Below are 20,502 nucleotides of genomic sequence, written 5' to 3' on the forward strand. Positions count from 1 at the left end.
TTATTAATAAACAGCCTAAATATTGATGTGTATTGCCCACTTCAATTGCCGCACAAGAATACAATAAATATTGCCGCAATTTTGAAATTTTCATTGCCCCATGATTGCCAATCGAGCTATCACATGACTGCCGCACACGGGCCGTATTTGATTGGGCACAGTAAGCACAATATCGGCCTCTATTGCCGCATGAGTCAATGTATTGTGAAATCACACGATTGGGGCATAAAATTAGGCAATAATTGGTGTATTCCGGCAATCGTGGGATCCCAGCTTAAGGTCTTGGACACTTGGTAAAACTGAAGAAGTTGCAAAAGCAGTACCTTTCAAAGAAGTTGAAGATCGGAGAACTTTAAAGAAATCGCATCCTTACCCAATCGCGAAAAGTGGGTTAAAGCTCTAGCGACGAATATAACTCCCAAATGAAAAATAAGGCGTAGGAATTAGTAAACTTGCCTGAAGGAAAGATTTTCAAAACGAAGCGCAGACCTGATGGCTCAGTAGAAAAACTGAAAGCTAGGCTTGTCGAAGAAGGATATTCGCAAGAATATGGAATAGACTATTCTGCTACATTCGCCCCCATTTTCAGGCAAAGTTCTCTTCGACTAATTTATGCATTAACCGTAGAAAATGATTGGGAATTGCGGCAATTAGATGTTTCGACTGCTTTTCTTAATGGTGATTTGGAGGAAGACATATATATGGAACAACCAGAAGGCTTTGTTGAGGAGGCGAGTGAGGATAAAGTATGCAAACTCAAAAAGGCTATCTATAGTCTAAAGCAAGTCTAAAGCAAGTCTAAAGCAAGCCGGTCGTCAATGGTTCAAGAAAATTAGAATATTTTTAAAAGATTTTGGTCTAATACATTCACATTATGATCAATACATTTTTTATTCGATGATTCGAAAAGTTTCTTTCATTGTAGCACTGTATGTAGATGATATTATAATTGCAACGAATTCCAAAGATCAAACAGAAAAGTGTGAAATGGAATTGCAACGAAATTTTTAAGTTTGTGATATGAAGGTGCCAAAACATTGCATTGGTCTAGAAATAGACATTCAGCCAGGATCTATTTCCATATCACAGCCAGTCAGGGTTAAATAATAAAATTTTATAAAAAAAAAATTAAGTAAAATATACTATGCATGATTGTAAGTCGTAATAAATGAATTTTCTCGATTTCTGTGTTTTCGCAGTGGTAATACGGGCAATGCGAAAAATTGGCTCAAATATTAGCAACCAAAAGGGTTATCGCGCGAGGTTTTCAAAAAGGAAGCAAAGGCGTTTTTGTTTTCGTTATCTATAAATAAGACTGTGAAATGCACTGAATACCATTTATTCTTTGTATATAAAATTAATAGAAGTATGTACATACATACACACATACATAAAATGTGAAGTTACATAAAAAAAGATGCTTTTATTATTGCACTCGTGTTTACTAACTTTTTAAAAAGAGGTGCGTATGTTGTCGAATTCGAATTTGCTATGGAGCTTTGTTCTTCACCTCCTCCTGACGGCTTTCAAAATGGAATTCATTTGCGTTCAAATCTTCCACTCTGTAGTAAATGCAAATGTTGTGGAGTGCTCAAACAACGTTTATAATTTCACTGGCTTTGAGCGATGAGTAATACAGTTCATGATGAATTTATGACTCTTCACTCATCTGAGAAGGATCAAACCAAGGCACATTAAACAGGTAGTATCAGTAGAGCAAAAACAACATTTGCGTGTATTTTGTTGTTGCTTCCGGTATCGAAAGTGTCAAAAACTGTTCTGAATTTTTTCTTCTAAATCAAAGCGTGCCATGTGAAATACAAAAAATTATAAAAACTAAAAAATTGAAATTGGAAAAAATAAAAATTGATGCAACTTTCTTTCCTAGTAAATTTGTTTGCTTCTCGATGCATTGATCCATCCTTTGCAAGGCCCAGTAATCAGCGGTCGTGCTGCTGAGTTGGGCGAACGTTCCAAAAGCTGCTATTCAATCGCTTGTTTTGTATGGAAAAAGGTTTCACATGCAAATGGATTTTAACAATTCAGAATTTTTGTGAGAAAAAATTAAAAAATATTTGACATTTTCGAGACCAAATAATTTGAAAATAAATCAAATCAGCTGCTCTACTGATACTACCTGTTCAATGTACCTTGGATCAAACATGTCCCTAAATCTCCGCCTTTCAATTTCCGCATCAGCAATCTGGGACTCGTTCTCCTCTTCAAGCAATAACGCCGCGGCTATGGATTTCATTTTTATAATTATGTTTCCACTTAAACGAACGAAATTTTGTTTTTAAATTACAATGATGTTAGATATATTTAGTTATTTTAAAATATTTACAAACTTTCACTTCATAAGCTGCTATAGTTTGGTGGCAAATATTTCTTTCGTTTTGTTTCGATTTCACACATTCCTAGGCAAACAGCTGATTTCGAAAGATGTTTTCTCTCTTCCTCTTTTGATTCGATCGTAACGCAGAATACCTAAGTTTGATTCTTGCGGAGCGGAATGCGGGAACGTAATCGAAATGCAGAATAGGGCTGATTGATCATGATAGAAGATATGTGTTTATTGATGGCAAATAAAGTATTGTCTTGTTTGGGAATGACAGCACCCATCGTCATATGTACGATGCATTAAACCACGACTTGCAAAGAGAACAACAGTACGACACCAAAGCATTGGCCAAAACAGTGCGTACAAATTTTCCACAATTAAATCAACAGCAAAGAATTACGTACGACACTTTGATTCAAGCTGTGAACAGTGGATCTGGTGGACTTTACTTCCTTGATGCTCCCGGAGGTGCCAGAAAAGCATTCTTAATTTCATTGCTTTTGGCGAGGATCAGATCGCAAAATGATGTAGAACGTTCTTTGTAGAAAGATCTTCGTGACAACCAAAATATTTTTGGTGGGGCGATGATTCTGTTGTCAGGTGAATTTCGTCAGACTCTTCCAGTTATTCCCTGATCAACTGTTGCTGATGAACTAAATGCATGCCTAAAATCACTTAATTTGTGGCGGCACGTAAAAACACTCCAATTAACAACTAACATGCGAGTAGTTTTGCAACAAGATGAAACTGCAAATGTGTTTTCGAAGCAGTTGTTCGACATTGGAAATAGTAAAGTCGCAGTGGACATCTCGACCGGATTCATCACATTACCCACAGATTTCTGTCACATCACAGACTCAAAAAAGGAGCTTATTCAGCGTGTTTTTGCAGATATATAGCGCAACAGTTCAATAACGTAATTGGCTGGGAGAACAAGCAATATTGGCGGCGAAAAATAAAGATGTCGATGATCTCAATGCGACCATTCAGAATTTTCTTCCGGGACAGTTGGTTTCCTTCAAATCAGTCGACACCGTTATAAACCAGGATGATGTAGTCAACTATCCCACGGAGTTTTTAAATTCACTGGAATCGCCTGGACTACCACCTCACAATTAGCAGTTAAAGGTAGTTATCATCAGCAGCGTAAAAGAAATCAACCTCGACTGGGCAACGGAACAAGACTGGCTGTGAAAAATGATAATGAAAAACCATGATTCAATAATTAAAGGTTTGCTCATTAGTGACATTTGAGTTTTGACACTCCCTTAGCTCCCTTACAAAAGCTTTGCACACACACACGAACCCACACACAGTGCCTTGTTAAGGGAGCCGATTTTGTCAAGAGGGAGCGAGTAAACTGTTTTTGAGCAAACCTTTTATTATTGAATCATGATGAAAAACGTCATTGAGGCAACAATCATAAAGGCAAAATACAAAGGAGATGATGTCTTGATCCCGCGTATACCGATGATTCCAACGGATTTACCATTCTATTTTAAACGTCTACAATTTCCCGTGCGTCTGGTCTTTGCGATGGCCATAAATAAATCGCAAGGCCAGTCGTTCGAAGTTTGCGGAATAAACTTGGAGTTTCCCTATTTCGCGCATGGACAATTATATGTCGCGTGTTCGCGCGTCGGAAAACCTTCATCTTTGTTTATTTACGCTCCACAAAACAAAACAAAAAATATAGTTTATCAGAAAGCTTTAAATTGATTAACAGTGTGTATCGTAACTGTGTGTGTGTCAATATCAAATTGAAACTTTATAAATAGCCAGTATTTTAGACAAACTTTGTTTTGTAAGTATCTAATTGTTGTGACGTGACTATTTTTGAGCGACATCAAGTGTACAATATTTTTAAACTAATTTGTAGCTTTTAAATATTTGTAAACTATTATAAGCAACATCATAATAAGAAAACTTGACCACCTATATCTTATCTGTGTTGTATTAAATGTAGATAAAGATATTATATTAATTTGTATTGTAAACGATTAAGGCAGTACGAAGGCTGCCGGGTCAGCTAGTAATGAGATAAAATTAAATATTTATAAGTGGGCGGTATCACGTTCATTTTCCAAAATTCCATAATAATGTTACTTATTTCCAAGGGATTGTTGAGAGTATCAATTTTGAGTAAATTAGCGTTCTTAAATATCGAAGCTTCAGCATTTCTGAAATGTAGCGTTATATGAAAAGTGGACGTAATTCTAGTGCGATTTCAATACTTTTCAACGTCTTGCTTTTGTGTGGCAATTACGATAATTATTCCGAGTTTGGTACAAATTGATGGAACGGTTACCGAGATACACATATGTGGTCATAAGTGGGCGGTGCCACGCCCGTTTTCCCCAAAAAAAAATTTACGGTCGTATTTCTTTCTAAAGAATTATTGCAAACATAACGTTTTACTGAATTCTCTTCAGTATTAAGTGATTTATCAAAGATTTCGTATTTCTCTAAATTACCGCTGTATGGCATGTGGGCGTGGTAATTGTCCGATTTCAAAAATTTCCATCCGCGTGGTATGTTTTACCAGGACCAACCACTGTGCCAAATTTAGGAGAAGTTGGTGAAGCGGTTACGGAGATATACACATCAAATCAAGAGTAGGCGTGGCTACACCCATTTCCCAAAAAAATTATAAAATTCTTATTTTCCACCAAATTATTTAGTTATTTGGTCTACAGAAAAATGTTTTCTTACAGACAAATGAGAATAAAACATTTAGATATTAAAGTATGTGTGATATATTACAGAGTAGACTAATTATAAATATTATTTTGTAATAATAATAATAAGGTTTGGTAGCTGGCGAGGCCTAGTCTTCAGTCTACTTTTGTGTGCAGCGGGCGGAAAAACCTAGTTTCCGCTCCGCGCTGCGGACAGGATGTTGAACATGGTCGGTAAGGCCGGGTTTCCGATCCATGTTCCCGACGACATTACTTTGTATGTGTGGCAGGCGGAAAGCTCTAGTTTCCGCTCCGCGCTATGAACAAGCTGTTGATCATGGTCGGAAAGAACGAGTTTCCGATCCATGTTCCCAAAGTCATTACTTTGAATGTGTGGCAGGCGGAAAGCTTTAGTTTCTGCTCCGCGCTGAGTGAATAAGCTTTAGTAGTTACTACAATATCGCAGTTTTCGTATTTCTGAAAACTACCGTGATATGGGAGTATGGTGGCCAGATGCGCTGTTTTAATCAGTACATGTGCTGATTTTTTTATAGTACTGATTTTTAAGAACCCGAAATAAGTATAAAATTTATAATTTACATTTACTTGAGGTTTTTGACAAATTATACGTGTGAGCAGGTTGAAAGCAATTTATTAAACGTGTAAATGCAGGTTTAATTAAATGTAAACTATTTTTCAAAAGATGTCACCTTGAAATTGCTTTTCCTAATATTTTGAAAAATAACTGGTACTTCACGATTTGAAGGTTTTACAGGATTTCCATTAATAAACCTTATGGAAGGTGGCAACCGGGAATGACTTCCTGTAAAAACCTGCAAATCGCGAAGCTGCTGTTGTGCTTCTTGAGCAATGTACGTTCTAAAAATTTGGAAAAGTTGCAAACTACCGACTCTTGGATATGATATACAGTCACTCACAGAAGTATTCATAATTTAGTTTTTTCACAATTTTCAAAATGTTTTCCATCATAAATCTTTTTCGTTAATTTTCATTGAAAATATAGCTCATTTTATAACAAAAACCATATAAATCATTCTTGCAAACTTTGTACAAAATTCATAAAAATTCACTAAAAAAATATTCTTCAAAATCTATTTTTATATGGAAAAAAATGCGCAACACCCTCGACAAAAAAAAAGTTCTAAAAAATCAGCGGTAATTTTTAGTTACTTTAAACTTGCACTTTATCATACTAAAATTGAACGGGCTATAAAACTACGTACCGAAAATTTTTCTAAACATTCTGAATAAAAAGTTTAAAATTTTGATGAACATTTTTTTACGTTTGATTTATTTTTATGAATTTTGTACAAAGTTTGCAAGAATGATCTATATGGTTTTTGTTATAGAATGAGCTACATTTTAAACGAAAATTAACGAAAAAGATTTATGATGGAAAACCTTTTGAATATTGTGAAAACACTAATTTACGAATACTTCTGTGAGTGACCGTATGTAGCTTTACTTTGATTTTTTTTGTTCGACCATCTGTAATTTTATTTGCACAAACACATTTAACACTATACAATTTCATTCGTACTCGAAAATTCGGTATTATTTCTTTCAGTCAACATTTTATTGTGAATGTTGTATTTAATAAGCTCACCAACTAAATATGTTTTAAGTTTGTAGCTTCAAATATGCAGACAAATTCTGACCCGAGCTCGTCTTCTATTGTACCTGAATGGGCTACAAAACTGCGTACTCCAAATTTTTTTTAAAAAGTCGGATCAAAAAGTTAGATATTTTAATTTTTAATATTTTTATTGAGCTTTGTACCACGATTGTTTATTAGGAAAAATTGACAATAACATTGACAAATACATTAGATATTTTAATATTACTTTTTAAAAGTTCTTAAATTCTTATACATTCTCTAGAAAGTTTGAGACCTCAATTTTTATAAAAAATTTAAATTAAGCAGGGAAAGAAAAAAATTTCAAAACTTGTCAATATATTTACAATTGTTTTTTGTGAACAAAACTTTACATACATGCGTGATACCTCTAATTTGTTTTAAACTAATGGATTGTTACAGTGGCGTAGCCAAGATTTGGTTTTGGGGGGCATGAAAAAAAAATTTCCATCGTTAACTTAAATTTGTGACACACAATGGCTAGAGGCGTCGTCTGAGTGCATTCTTTCATATATTTATGTATGTGCCAGTTTTACCGTTATATATTTTTTATCTACTCGTTTATTCCATGGGGTATTCATGCTTTATTTAAATTTAAAAAATTAAATTACTATACCGTTTCAAAAATTTGAAAATTCACTGCGGGAAATTTTTTTATTCTCTTTTTGTCTTCGCCTTCTCGTTTTTACCTTTATAAGTTTTGAAAAAAGGTTTTGAACGAACCATTATATCACATTCCTAGGCAAGTTTTGAAAGAATATTTTCGATACTAAATTTTATTAAAAAAAAAATGTCGAAATTAGCTTCATATAGAAACTGTGTCATCATTAATTAAGAAAGAGATGTTCTTAAATATCATAACTTTACGACACTCACATATTGACTAGATTTGACTATTTATTTTATTATATCTTAATTTGAATAATTTGTTTATAAAAATATAGTTTATTCCTTAACAAACACTAAATGAAAATAAGTTTAATCTTTGAACAACATTAAAAAAAAATCGACAAACTTTCGTAAAAACTTCGAACTTTCTATTTCAATTTTATCTCTTAATATTTTGCAGTTTTTTAGCTCATTGAATTTTAGTCTAATAAAGTGCAAATTTAAAGTAGCTGTGATTTTCAGTTGATGTATGGCATATTTTTGACGATCTCGGTAATTTTCTTCCATATTATATAAGTATGTTCGACGATTTTTTAATGAAGAAAATGGGCAACGCCTTCATCAAAAAAAAATAAAAAATAAAATTAAAAATCAACGATAAGTCGCAGCTATGTGCTTGCGCTTTATTTGAATTGATCGGGCTTCAAAACAGCATACTCAAAATATGTATTTATAGGAAATCTAATTAAAAAGCTTTACGAAAGTTTGTTGATTTTGTTAATGATGCGCAAAGATTAAACCTTGGATTTATGCGGGTTTTGTTAAAGTGTTGTTGAAGCCAAAAGCCTTCAATAGTTGGGGAACCACTGGTAAGTGTTCTGCACCGCTGTTCGCTGCAAAGCTACACCGCTGCGGGAAAACTACCGGTGGGCTTCTTTCGAAGTTCAAGATTATTTAATGCGATGTTCGGTTTGAACTGCGGTTCTTTTTGATGACAGCAGCCAGACCGACAGCAGCATTGAGTCAGCGATCACTATTTAAGGTAATTTATATGTATATTGTGAACATCCATTCCTTTGTCCTACTTTGCTTATGTACATCGTATTTGAGTAAGGCATATAACTTCGTATATGCGCTTGCAATAAACCGTCTTACATACATATATACTTAATCTAATACAAGTGTTTATATTTCTTTTTTTCCTTGTGATACATCGTCGTGAGTTCGCACCGGCGTACGTTGGTTTTGCTTCTCAGCAAAACATTTTGGTCCTCCTGAGCCGTCGAACTCCCACGATACATAACAGCGGAAGTACATATGTACATCAATACCTAACTCTAACCCGAATTTCAGCAGAGAAGGAAGAAAAAACCCAGCAAATCTTTTTAAGAACAAAAGCCCGATCGAGGAGCAAAAGTCCGAGGAAACCACGAACAAGTCAACTCAGCTATATTAAACGAAATACATACAAACATACAGGTGCGTGTGAAAAAATTCATAAATTGTTGAGCTCTGCAAAAAAGAATAAAAAACGATAGAGGTAGAAATAAAAGTTAAAGCGAAAGTGTTTTTTCTTCTATAAATTTTCGAAAAAAATAATCAGTGCCATCTTAGTCAAGTTGTACAGGAAAAGTGCAAATATATAAGCAAAATACATAAAACAAAAAGTGCGAAAATACATAAACAAGCATATATTTACGTATGTACATATGCATAGTCGAAGCAGTGAAAGAAAATAAAAACCAAAAGAAAAATAATACCTTTCCACACAAATATATTGTGCATATCAAAAGCATATACATATTATTTAAAGTATATACAAAAAAAGCAACTCGTGAAAGTGAATGCATAAATCGAACTATAAATACATAAGTGAGTTTTCTTTTCTTTCACTTGGTTCTGCAATTCTGTGTGCAAATACATACATATGTGCATATGTGCATACAAAATTACTTGTGTACATACATTTTTATATACAGATATATGTGGTCATTGTGTACAAGAAAGTGACGTTCTTTTTGCATTTAAACGCATCTCGATAACTCAAAAGATTTAAATCGTTTCCAATTAATCAAATTATTTTGGTGGTGATCTCTTTAAAATAAAATTTTTTCGGAAAATCTTGGAGCATAGTATATTCAAATATTAATTTCGGCCACATCTATCTGTATTATTTATCTTCGAATTTGGTGTATTCCTTATTTACTAAATATATGTAAATACATAAGTTTATATACATACATACATATTTACATTTCCAATCTCTCGAACTGAGAGATCTTTTTTTTGGTGTATATAATCAGCATCGCGACATTTTTCGCTACTTTACTGTGCGTGCCTAAGTACATATAAACAATCGTACATTTATATACAAGTACATACAGCACATATTTACCCGTATCGGTGCATTTTCGGTTTTTTCCTATTGCACGCACCTTTTGTTCGTGTTGGCGCTCAGCTGGTGACTTTGCATTTTTTGCTTAGTCGCCTGTGTATTTACATTCATACACACCTACATACCTACAAGTGCATATACATATTAGCACAAGTGACCCAGTAGGAAATTTTTGCATTGACCCTGTAGGAACTTTCTATATTTACATCATTAGTTTAAAGTCAATCAGTATTTGCTGTTTTTCGATTAATTGGTGGCGCTTATCATTCCTTTCGTGTTTTTCAATAATTTAGTTCTTTCGTTATTTGTACATAAATCGACTCTCGTTCTTTGACAAGTATGTCTACCTTAAGTTATTTCACTAGGTGCTCAGATCAGATTGTCGAATTCAATGCGGGATTCGATGAAGCGACTTTGAACGAGCATTCGAAAATTTCTTTAGAGATTTTGAAAACGGAGTTGATAGACATTTGGTCTAAAACTAAAAATGCATGCGAAAAATGCTTACAAACTCTGAAAGATGAAGATGAGGTAGAAGCCGTAAAAGCCAAACAAAATTCAACTTTTAAAGATTATCTTTCGTGTTTGTCGCGCATTAGCGAAGGCATTCAGAAGTACAGCGTGACGGCTGATACTGCTTCTTATGTGCCCCCTGCCCAAGTACCCAAGCGCTCCAATAATTTGAACCTACCGCCATGTGACACAGAAATATTCCATGGTGACTATGTGTCGTGGCCATCCTTCCGTGATCTCTTCACCGCGATTTACATTAATAATGCGGATCTGAGTAACATCGAAAAACTCTTCCACCTTCGACATAAAACAAGCGGCGAAGCACGAGACATCGTTAGCAAACCCCCACTATCAAATGAGGGATTCGACATCGCATGGTCAAATTTGAAGGCAGCGTACGAAAATAAACGGGTTTTGGTCAACAAGCAATTGAAGCTGCTTTTTTCGCTTCCGGTTATTCGGACCGAAAGTGCACCCGCGTTAAAGGAGCTCCAGCGAGGCATAAACGGATGTCTATCAGCGTTAGCAACGTATAACGTCAACGTTGGGAATTGGGATCCGATCCTAATCTTCCTGTGTTCAAACCGACTCCCTGAAACAACACTTTCTCTGTGGGAACAAACACTACTAGATAAAGCTGCTATACCGGAATGGAGTCAGATGGATGCATTTCTCACTCAACGCTTCAGAACTTTGGAATCGATAGTGGATGTGAAATGGTCAGCTTCATCTTCTTCAACCAACCAACATCAAAAAGCATTCTCACATCAACCCAACCCGGCGGGTCAAAAGAAGGTGTCTCTGGCGACAAATATTTCTCAGTCTTACTGCATAATGTGTCAGAAACAACAACATCCTTTGCGTTTATGTACAAAATTCTTGTCACTTTCGATTAATGATAGGTTCACTGCAATTAAAAAACACAACTGCTGTCTAAACTGTCTTTCAAAAGGCCATTCGATAAAAGACTGTAAAAGTCAATTCTCGTGCACTAAGTGCAAAAGTAGACATCATACTCTACTTCACAGAGTGTCTTCTAACACTCAACCCCCAAAAGAAACTGCAGGTGGAACTGCTTCACAGGCATTCCATACAAATATACAGTCCGCTTCTTCTAACAGTATGTTGTCGACAGCTGAGGAAAATTTGAAATCGTCAGGCTTATCCTCAGCTCTACTTGGAACCGCCATGGTTCACATCTGCCACTTGGGCTCAACTTATATAGCTCGCGCTTTAATTGATTCAGCTTCAGAAGCCTCGTTTATTTCTGAACGACTTCGAAAACTTTTAAAACTACCGTATTCCAAGACAAATGCGGTTATTTCGGGATTGAATCAAAGGGTTTCTAACAGCGCATCGAAAATTTGTTCGTTTGTTTTAGGCTCACCCCGTGATCCAAATCTTTTAATAGAAGCTACTGCGTTTGTATTACCACAAATCACTGGTAACTTACCCTCGACCTCAATAGATGAATCCATTCTAGAAAAACTGCCTAAAGTACCTTTAGCAGATTCGAAGTTTTTGCAAAGCGGTCCTATCGATGTTTTGATCGGAGGAGATTTGTACCCCAAGGTTATGTTAGACGGGGTAAAACGTAGTATTCAATACAACCTTCTGTCTCAAGAGACGGTGTTCGGGTGGATTGTCACTGGGGCATCTTCCACTGCACACGTCTCTTGCTTTGCTACCAAAGTCTCAATGGGAGAGGACATTTCGTTAGATAGCCAACTACGCAAGTTCTGGGAGTTAGAGGAAGTCCCAAAAAATAACCTTCAATCAGACGAGGATATGTTTTGTGAAGAGCTGTACTTGAAAACAACTACTAGGAATTCGGAAGGAAGATACGTGGTTTCGCTACCGTTTAAAAACTTTTATCCAACGGATGTTAAGCTAGGATCATCGCGTCCCATTGCATTTCGGCAATTTATTCGTAACGAAGCAAGGTTAACGAAAAATCCATCTTTAAAGGAAGAGTATGACAAGGTTGTTCAAGAATATTTGGATCTAGGGCACATGGAGAAAGTAGAGGCTCCAAGTTTTGAACATTCTCCTAGTCATTTCTACCTTCCTCATCATGCAGTCTTGAAACCGGAAAGTACTTCCACGAAATTAAGGGTAGTTTTCAACGCGTCCAGCAATTCTTCGAATGGAGTTTGTCTTAACGATATTTTACATGTAGGCCCAACCCTTCAAGCTGATTTGACCTTGCTACTGATACGATGGCGGATGTATAAATACGTGTTTAATAGTGACATCCAAAAAATGTACAGGCAAATTTTAGTTAACCCGTCTCATAGGCCCTATCAAAGGATTCTTTTTAGAAAGGATCCACATAGTGGTATACAAGATTTTCAGTTAAGGGCGGTAACGTTTGGAGTTAATTGTGCGCCATACTTGGCAATTAGGACTCTTCGGCAGTTAGCTCAGGATTCTCATGATTCACATCCACTAGCGGCTCAGATTTTACGAAATTCTATGTATGTAGATGACGTTTTAGCGGGATTTCACGATGTGTCCACAGCTTTACAGGCACGAGACCAGCTGATAGAAGCACTTGATAGTGCAGGATTTTCTTTGAGGAAATGGTCTTCAAATTCCAAGGAAATCCTCATGGATCTTCCTCATGAGCATTTATTAAAGAGAGAATTTTTAACTTTAGATGAGACAAGCACAACAAAAGCACTAGGGATTAGATGGAATGCTAGATTAGACCATTTTTTCTTCAGCGTTCAGACCCTCCCTTCAAAGGATAGCTACACTAAACGAGAAGTGTTGTCAACGATAGCGAAACTTTTTGACCCAGCTGGTTGGCTAGCTCCGGTGGTGGTCGTAGCTAAAATAGTGATGCAACAAATTTGGTCAGATGGTACTCTCTGGGATCAGCCTATAAGTTCTCAAACACTTTTTAAATGGAAAACCTTTGTAGAAAGTTATAGGTATATCGATGACATAAAAATTCCGCGTTGGGTGAATTTCACCATTGAGTCACCATTCGAAGTCCATGCCTTTTGCGACGCGTCGGAAAAGGCATACGCGGGGGTGATATATTTGCGGGTAGAAAACCACGGTACAGTGTCGTCGCACCTTTTATTAGCAAAAACTAAAGTTGCACCCATAAAAACTATTTCGCTTCCTCGTTTGGAGTTGTGTGGGGCGGTTCTAGTTGTCGATATGCTTAGGTCTCTTCTAAGTGAACTTCCTTTCAAGGTGGAAAACATATTTTGCTGGACAGACTCAACCATCGTTCTCTCTTGGCTCAAAAAGCGGCCCTGCTCCTGGACCACCTTTGTCGCAAATCGAGTAGCAAAGATACAGGAATTAGTCGGATTTAGGCATTGGAATCACGTGGACTCGAAGGATAATCCAGCAGATCTTGGCAGCAGAGGAGCATACCCTCAGGACTTATGCGCAAGCGAGTTGTGGTGGTACGGCCCTTCCTGGTTAGGTAAAGATGCAGGGCAATGGCCATCAATGGATGACGAACTGGACGATATCACGATCGAAGCAAGGAAAATAAAGGCGCACGCTTCGCTTGTGTCAAGCCATGAGGATCCCTTAGAAAGATTTTCATCTCTTCCGCGCGCACTGCGTGTTTTAGCTTACGTCTTCCGGTTTTACAACAGGACTAACCGGCACACTCGAAGATTCCACTCGTATCCATCGCTAGCGGTTTCGGGAGAGGAAATCTCGAAAATTCGTATTCGGCTTATAATTCTGGCACAGATGAAGCATTTTTTGGAAGAACAGAGATGTCTGACTTCAAAAACTCCAATTTCACCGAAAAGCAAACTTTTAACCTTGAATCCCTTCTTAGACTGTCAGGGTATAATGAGAGTCAATGGTCGACTCGCAAATTCGCTTATTTTATCTTATAATGAAAAACATCCCATTCTTCTACCTTATAGTTGTTCGTTCTCAAGGTTGTTAGTTCACTTGATCCATAACATTTCTCTTCATGGAGGAAATCAATTGATGCTGCGGCTGCTTCGCCAACAGTATTGGATTCCAAAGGCAAAGAATCTCATAAAGACTGTCATTCATAACTGCAGAACTTGCGTCATTCATAAAAAGCGGAATCAATCCCAAATCATGGCTGCCCTTCCTGAAGAGCGAACGACCCTTTCCAGGCCTTTTCAAAATACTGGAGTCGATTTTGCCGGCCCATTTGATATTAAGAGTTTCACTGGTAGAGCATGTAAAATCACCAAAGGTTATGTTTGCATATTTGTATGTTTTTCCACACGGGCAATTCACCTGGAAGGTACAAGCGATCTGTCCACAGAGACCTTTCTTGGCGCATTCTCGCGATTCATATCTAGACGAAGCTGCCCTCAGCAAATCTTTTCGGACAATGGGACCAATTTTGTAGGTGCGGCAGCTAACTTGAAAAAGGAATTCAAGAAATTCCTAACCACGTCGCGGGAGTCTTTGTGCAATATGTACAGTCATCAGGAGGTGTCTTGGAACTTTATCCCTGCCGGCGCTCCTCACATGGGAGGACTATGGGAAGCTGGAGTTAAAAGCATCAAATTTCATTTTCGACGTACCGCCGCTTCTCAAAAATTCACCTTTGAAGAGTTTCAAACCCTACTTTGTCGCATTGAATCCTGTCTAAATTCTAGGCCGATATCGCCCAATTCCACCGACGCCGCAGATTGTGCAGCCCTCACACCTGGTCACTTTCTCACGGGGGGTCCCATACTTTCTCCCCCCGAACCCTCCATAGAAGCAAACCCAGTCTCGATAATTAATCGGTGGCAAAAAATAAAGGCTCTTAGCCAGCAACACTCTCTGCGATGGAAAGAGGAATATCTCAAAGAACTCCATAAACGCTACAAATGGAAATCCCCTCAAAAAGACATCGCCGTCGATGACCTAGTTGTAGTTCGCCATGAAAATCTCCCTCCTAACGAGTGGCGCTTGGGCAGGGTCACAAAGATTTATAAAGGCTCCGATAAAAGAATTCGTGTTGCAGACATTCGCACACAAAAGGGATTGATAACGCGACCTATCGTGAAGTTAGTGGTCTTACCAAACTAACCCCTCATATCAATACTTTCCTTTTTTTTGCCGCTTTAGCATCAAGACCATGGAACTAGTTCCCGTAGACCGATCGACACCATCATCGCCACGCGCCTCGCCTCCACCGCCACCGACAGATGCCTCCGCCCAGCGCGCAGCCAGGGAAGGCAGGTCCAAATGTAGAGTTTGCCACCGGTCGCATCCTCTCCGGTATTGTAGGCGATTCTTAGATGCCAACTACGAGCGCCGGCTGCGCCTTGTGCTTCTCCATCGATATTGCTCGCGATGTTTAGCCCACTCCCACACGGCCAAGAACTGTCTGAGCAACGGGACGTGCCAATATTGTGAGGAAAAGCATCACACCCTGTTGCATGCAAACCACCGTCTTTCTCCCCGACGCCAACTTCCCCTACTTTTAACGCAGCTTTCGGGAACAGTCACCGTTCTACCCACCGTTGCGGTTTACCTACACATTGGGCCTCGGAAATTTTTAGCTCGGGCTCTGATAGACCCTTGCTCGCAAACGAGCAAAATTTGCCACGCGCTGGTGCACCGGCTCCGCCTAAAGACGGTGCCCGTGGCGAATATCAGCATGTGCGAGCTCCACGTAAGCTCGTCAAATGATGCACATGTGCGATTCTCCTTGCCGGCGAGGGTACTGTCGGAGATCGGGTTGAAAACTCCCGCTCGTCATCTCAGCCAAGCGACGCGGGACAAATTCATTAACCTCAAGCTCGCCGATCCTGGTTTCCACACTTCCTCTGCCGTCGCCTTGATTTTCGGTGGGGATGTATATCATAAAATCATAAGAGGCGAACTTATTGCTTATCCTGGGTTTCCTACCGCCCAGAACTCTATTTTCGGTTGGGTCCTTTCTGGCCCATGTGCCCTTTAAGGCACAGCGACCCCTTACTGGGTAAATTATATAGTATTTTTAAAGTTTGAATTTAATTGGAACTGAATTATTTGAATAAATGTAAAAAAAAAAAAAACCAACACAAGAGAGTTCAACAATTTAATATTTTTTGCACGCATCCTAGTTTTAAGTATCGTACTGAATTTGAATTTGTATATATTATATTTCCATCTCTAGCTAAACCTAATTTTTAAGTAATCTAATTTGAAGCATCTTGCAATTCCTCAGTATTGCAAGGCTGGCGGCAATGTTGAAGCCAAAAGCCTTCAATAGTTGGGGAACCACTGGTAAGTGTTCTGCACCGCTGTTCGCTGCAAAGCTACACCGCTGCGGGAAAACTACCGGTGGGCTTCTTTCGAAGTTCAAGATTATTTAATGCGATGTTCGGTTTGAACTGCGGTTCTTTTTGATGACAGCAGCAAGACCGACAGCAGCATTGAGTCAGCGATCACTATTTAAGGTAATCCATATGGATATTGTGAACATCCATTCCTTTGTCCTACTTTGCTTATGTACATCGTATTTGAGTAAGGCATATAACTTCGTATATGCGCTTGCAATAAACCGTCTTACATACATATATACTTAATCTAATACAAGTGTTTATATTTCTTTTTTTCCTTGTGATACATCGTCGTGAGTTCGCACCGGCGTACTTTGGTTTTGCTTCTCAGCAAAACAAGTGTAAACTGCATTTTCATAAACAAATAATTAAAATTATATAATTTTAAGATAAATGGCCCATCTAGTTAACATGTATAAAGTTTTGATAAGCACTTGAAATGTCAAGTTTTAGTACTGAATTCAAAGAAGATGTCTATTTTATGCATTCATAATAACTTAAAAAAATTTGTTTGTTAAGAAGTGTATCTTAAAATATCTGCCTTGACATTTATGTTAAAAGTGTAAAATATGTAAATGTACCTACATAAACTTTCCCGTGAATACCATCAAAGCATTGGTCTTGAAGGGAATCTACAGAGAGCGTTTAATACAGAGAAACAGCAATTACGAATAGCCGTGTGAATTTTCAAACACTACCAAAAACACTCTAGAAGCTCACCACTCGAATCGAAAATTGAGAGTGGCAAATTGACAGATCTGAGCGGCAAGTTAACAGAGCTGAGCGGAGATACAATTTTGTTAATTTGTATCAATGTTAAGTACTTTGGTTTGGATTTTCTTTTTCGCGGCATTGATTTAATAAAAAAAAAGATGAAAATTAATTTTCGAAGATATATGCCAGGGAACGCTTTAACTCCACGACGTAGATTTGTTATCTAATAAATATGTGAAAGCTATGCAAATATGCAAACTCATTGGTGATTTGCCGTCGGCATTTGGGTCGCAAAAATCGTTTTTTTTTTTAATGATTCTTATTGTAGTTGCTACGCTATTTTCAATGCAATAGCTGCCTTAGTTTTTTCCCAAACTCACTTTAAAGATAGACGCATTAACAAAAAAATGTACAAAGCAATGCACTTGTTAACTTCAAAGTTGTTTTTGAGTTTTACTGCAATACTCGTAGATATTATTTGTAAATAATAGTTCTGGAGACAAATGCAAATCCATTTCCCAGGCATGCGCATATGGATGCATGTAGTACATACAGATGCGATCAACTAATTAGCAACGAAATTCAAAATGATATTGTTTGCAATTTGTGTTTATTTATTTATTTTTAATAATTTCCTTTAAAATATAATTCAATCTATAACAGAAACCACAATAATAAAAGTTTAAAAGCTTGCACAAATTGCAAAATAANGACAAATGCAAATCCATTTCCCAGGCATGCGCATATGGATGCATGTAGTACATACAGATGCGATCAACTAATTAGCAACGAAATTCAAAATGATATTGTTTGCAATTTGTGTTTATTTATTTATTTTTAATAATTTCCTTTAAAATATAATTCAATCTATAACAGAAACCACAATAATAAAAGTTAAAAAGCTTGCACAAATTGCATAAAAATTAATCAAAAGTAAAAAAATTGCTTTCAAGATTTCCAAATTTTTAATTTGAAATTTAGAAAATTTTCGGGTATGCAGCTTTGTAGCCCATTCAATGAAGTACACTAAAGTGCAAGTTTCTAGTAATTAAAAATTACCGTTGAGTTTTTAGAATTTTTTTTTGTGGAGGGTATTCGCATTTTCTTCCACCCTCCACAAAAAAATTCTAGCAACACCCCCACAAAAAAACTATAAAATCAACGGTAATTTTTAACAACTTGAAACTTGCACTTTCTTATACTATAATTGAATGGACTACAATACTGCATACCCGAAAATATTTTAAATATTCTAACTAAAAATTTGGATGACCATTTCTTGAAGTTTGATTCGTTTTTTTGCAATTTGTGCAAGCTTTTAAACTTTTATTATTTTGGTTCTTGTTACAGATTGAATTATATTTTAAACGAAAATCATTAAAAATAAATTAACATAATTTGCAAACAATATCATATTGAATTTCGTTGCTAATTAGTTGATCGCATCTGAATGTATGTATGTATGTATGTACTTACATATGTACATATGTACCCAATACACATACTCCAAAATCATTTATTGATAACGTTCTTGCAAATGCACATAATATTACATATATGTATGCACATACTAACTTTATTCTTATTTGGGGCTGACAAACTTTAACTTAAGAGTCGACTTTATTTCGTCTACTAATATGCCCCAATAGTTTTGGAGTCAAATGAAAATGCATTTCCCACGCATACATATTACATTATTTGACAACGCTTTTACATGCATATATAAGTACATACATACATACATATGCGCATATTGCTGCCTAAATACTACGCACATATATACAAATGTACATATGTGCAACTCACGGCAGCATACATACACACATACATAATTACGCGCATATTCAAATACCACAATAACTATTTCAATCATAACGCATGCGCGTATTTCTCAAGGTCAAGTAAATTCATTCATAAAAACAACCGCAGCACATCTCCCCGCAAATTCATCACCATCAGACGCAACTTTGTCAATCCGACACAAAAATTCTAAAATCTTAAAATGAAGAAATCTCGGCCAGCCAAGTGAAAAGTGGCAATTATTTCTCTATAACCAGTAAAATAAGTTATCTCGAATCTTGGCAATTTTTGGTAATTTTTGACAAAACACTCAATTTCTCTGTTCCCTTCCAATATTTCAACCACTAACTAGTATTTTAAGGTGTAATTTTAATAAACATTAAATAAAAGTGTACGTTTTCTGCAGGAAAATACATAATTTTTTTTTAATATAATCAAAACTTCTAAAATCACAAACATATGTGGTTCTATCGGAAGTTCACAAATGTAACATGGCAACTTAGCTCATTTTCACATTTTTCGGTCCGAAATTGTAAAATTTTTGTCCATGACGCGCCACGATTTTTGAACAGGTGGGTCAATGTGCCTTGAACACCATTTATATATATACAAAAAAATGATTTTATTTATTTTTTAATATTAAAAATTTCTATTGTTCAAAGCGTTTATAAAAATATATTTACATATATGCACGAACGATTTTTAATATTTTTCATCCGTAAGCAAATCTTCAGCACCATAAAAGATTCAAACACATCAAAGTACAAGCAATGCAATGTCCAAGCTAGTGCTACTCAACTGTACATGGTATATGAATGTATGCATGTATGCGTGTAAAAAATGTCAATTCCAGTTTGTGTTTAACCCATTTTAGCGGACATAGTTTTTTTGGTTTCAGCTGGTTCCAACTGTTAATGAAACACAATTTGTATGGTTAATCTTGATAAAAGTTACATGTATCGTCGAGAACATGGTTACATGCAGAATTTTAAATTATTAATATTATTCTCCATACAAAATGTACGATTATTGCTTTATTAAATGCAAACTTATGCGAAAATCTAAATATTTCGTGAATGTAGGGTGTCGATTCCCAGAAATTGAATAATTTTTGCGAATGGGAGCGGCGAGGGGAAGACGAAAGCCGACCAATCGTACATTTGTATGTACATACATTTGTTACATATATACATGCATTACATATCTACATATTTACAAATGCATGTGTACATACGTACATATTTATGCGTTTGGCTTTTTGCATGAATAGAAAATTTGATTGCAGAAATAATTATAACGAAATTAAGTTTACAAATACATTTGTACTATATATTATGAGTTTATTAATTAATATCGGTATTTTGATAACATACCATAATTTGTTAGACACACATATGTACATAGGTACACAGGCAAATGAAAAGTGATTGCATGGTTCTTTTTTGTTTAATATTTACAATGTTTTTCAAGTAAAAATTTTTTTGTTATTTTTTTATAAAAATATGGTTCATGCT

At 36.4% G+C, this 20,502-nt stretch overlaps 1 protein-coding gene across 2 annotated transcripts; it reads left to right on the plus strand.

The window, feature by feature from the left end:
• Positions 1 to 9,621: 9,621 nt before the first annotated feature.
• Positions 9,622 to 16,207, plus strand: LOC108358328 (uncharacterized). 2 transcript variants are annotated; one of them, XM_017609602.1, is made up of 2 exons: positions 9,622 to 15,273; positions 15,351 to 16,207. In XM_017609602.1, the coding sequence occupies exon 1, from the start codon at positions 10,020 to 10,022 to the stop codon at positions 15,231 to 15,233; it is 5,214 nt and encodes a 1,737-aa protein (XP_017465091.1). In that variant the 5' UTR covers positions 9,622 to 10,019; the 3' UTR covers positions 15,234 to 15,273; positions 15,351 to 16,207. The 2 variants fall into 2 exon arrangements, with proteins under 2 accessions (XP_017465091.1, XP_017465090.1); XM_017609601.1 differs by having other exon boundaries at positions 9,622 to 15,188; positions 15,548 to 16,207.
• Positions 16,208 to 20,502: the final 4,295 nt, after the last annotated feature.

The sequence above is a fragment of the Rhagoletis zephyria genome, unplaced genomic scaffold (assembly GCF_001687245.7).
Source record: "Rhagoletis zephyria isolate East Lansing unplaced genomic scaffold, Rhagoletis_zephyria_1.1 Rzeph_scaffold_00236, whole genome shotgun sequence".
Classification (NCBI taxonomy): Eukaryota; Metazoa; Arthropoda; class Insecta; order Diptera; family Tephritidae; genus Rhagoletis; species Rhagoletis zephyria.

Excerpts from the sequence above, each read along its gene's own strand:
- LOC108358328 (XM_017609601.1), top strand. The coding sequence starts at position 10,020 with ATGTCTACCTTAAGTTATTTCACTAGGTGCTCAGATCAGATTGTCGAA. Across the intron at positions 15,189-15,547 it reads ACATTCGCACACAAAAGGGA|CGTGCCAATATTGTGAGGAA; the intron begins TTGATAACGCGA and ends TGAGCAACGGGA.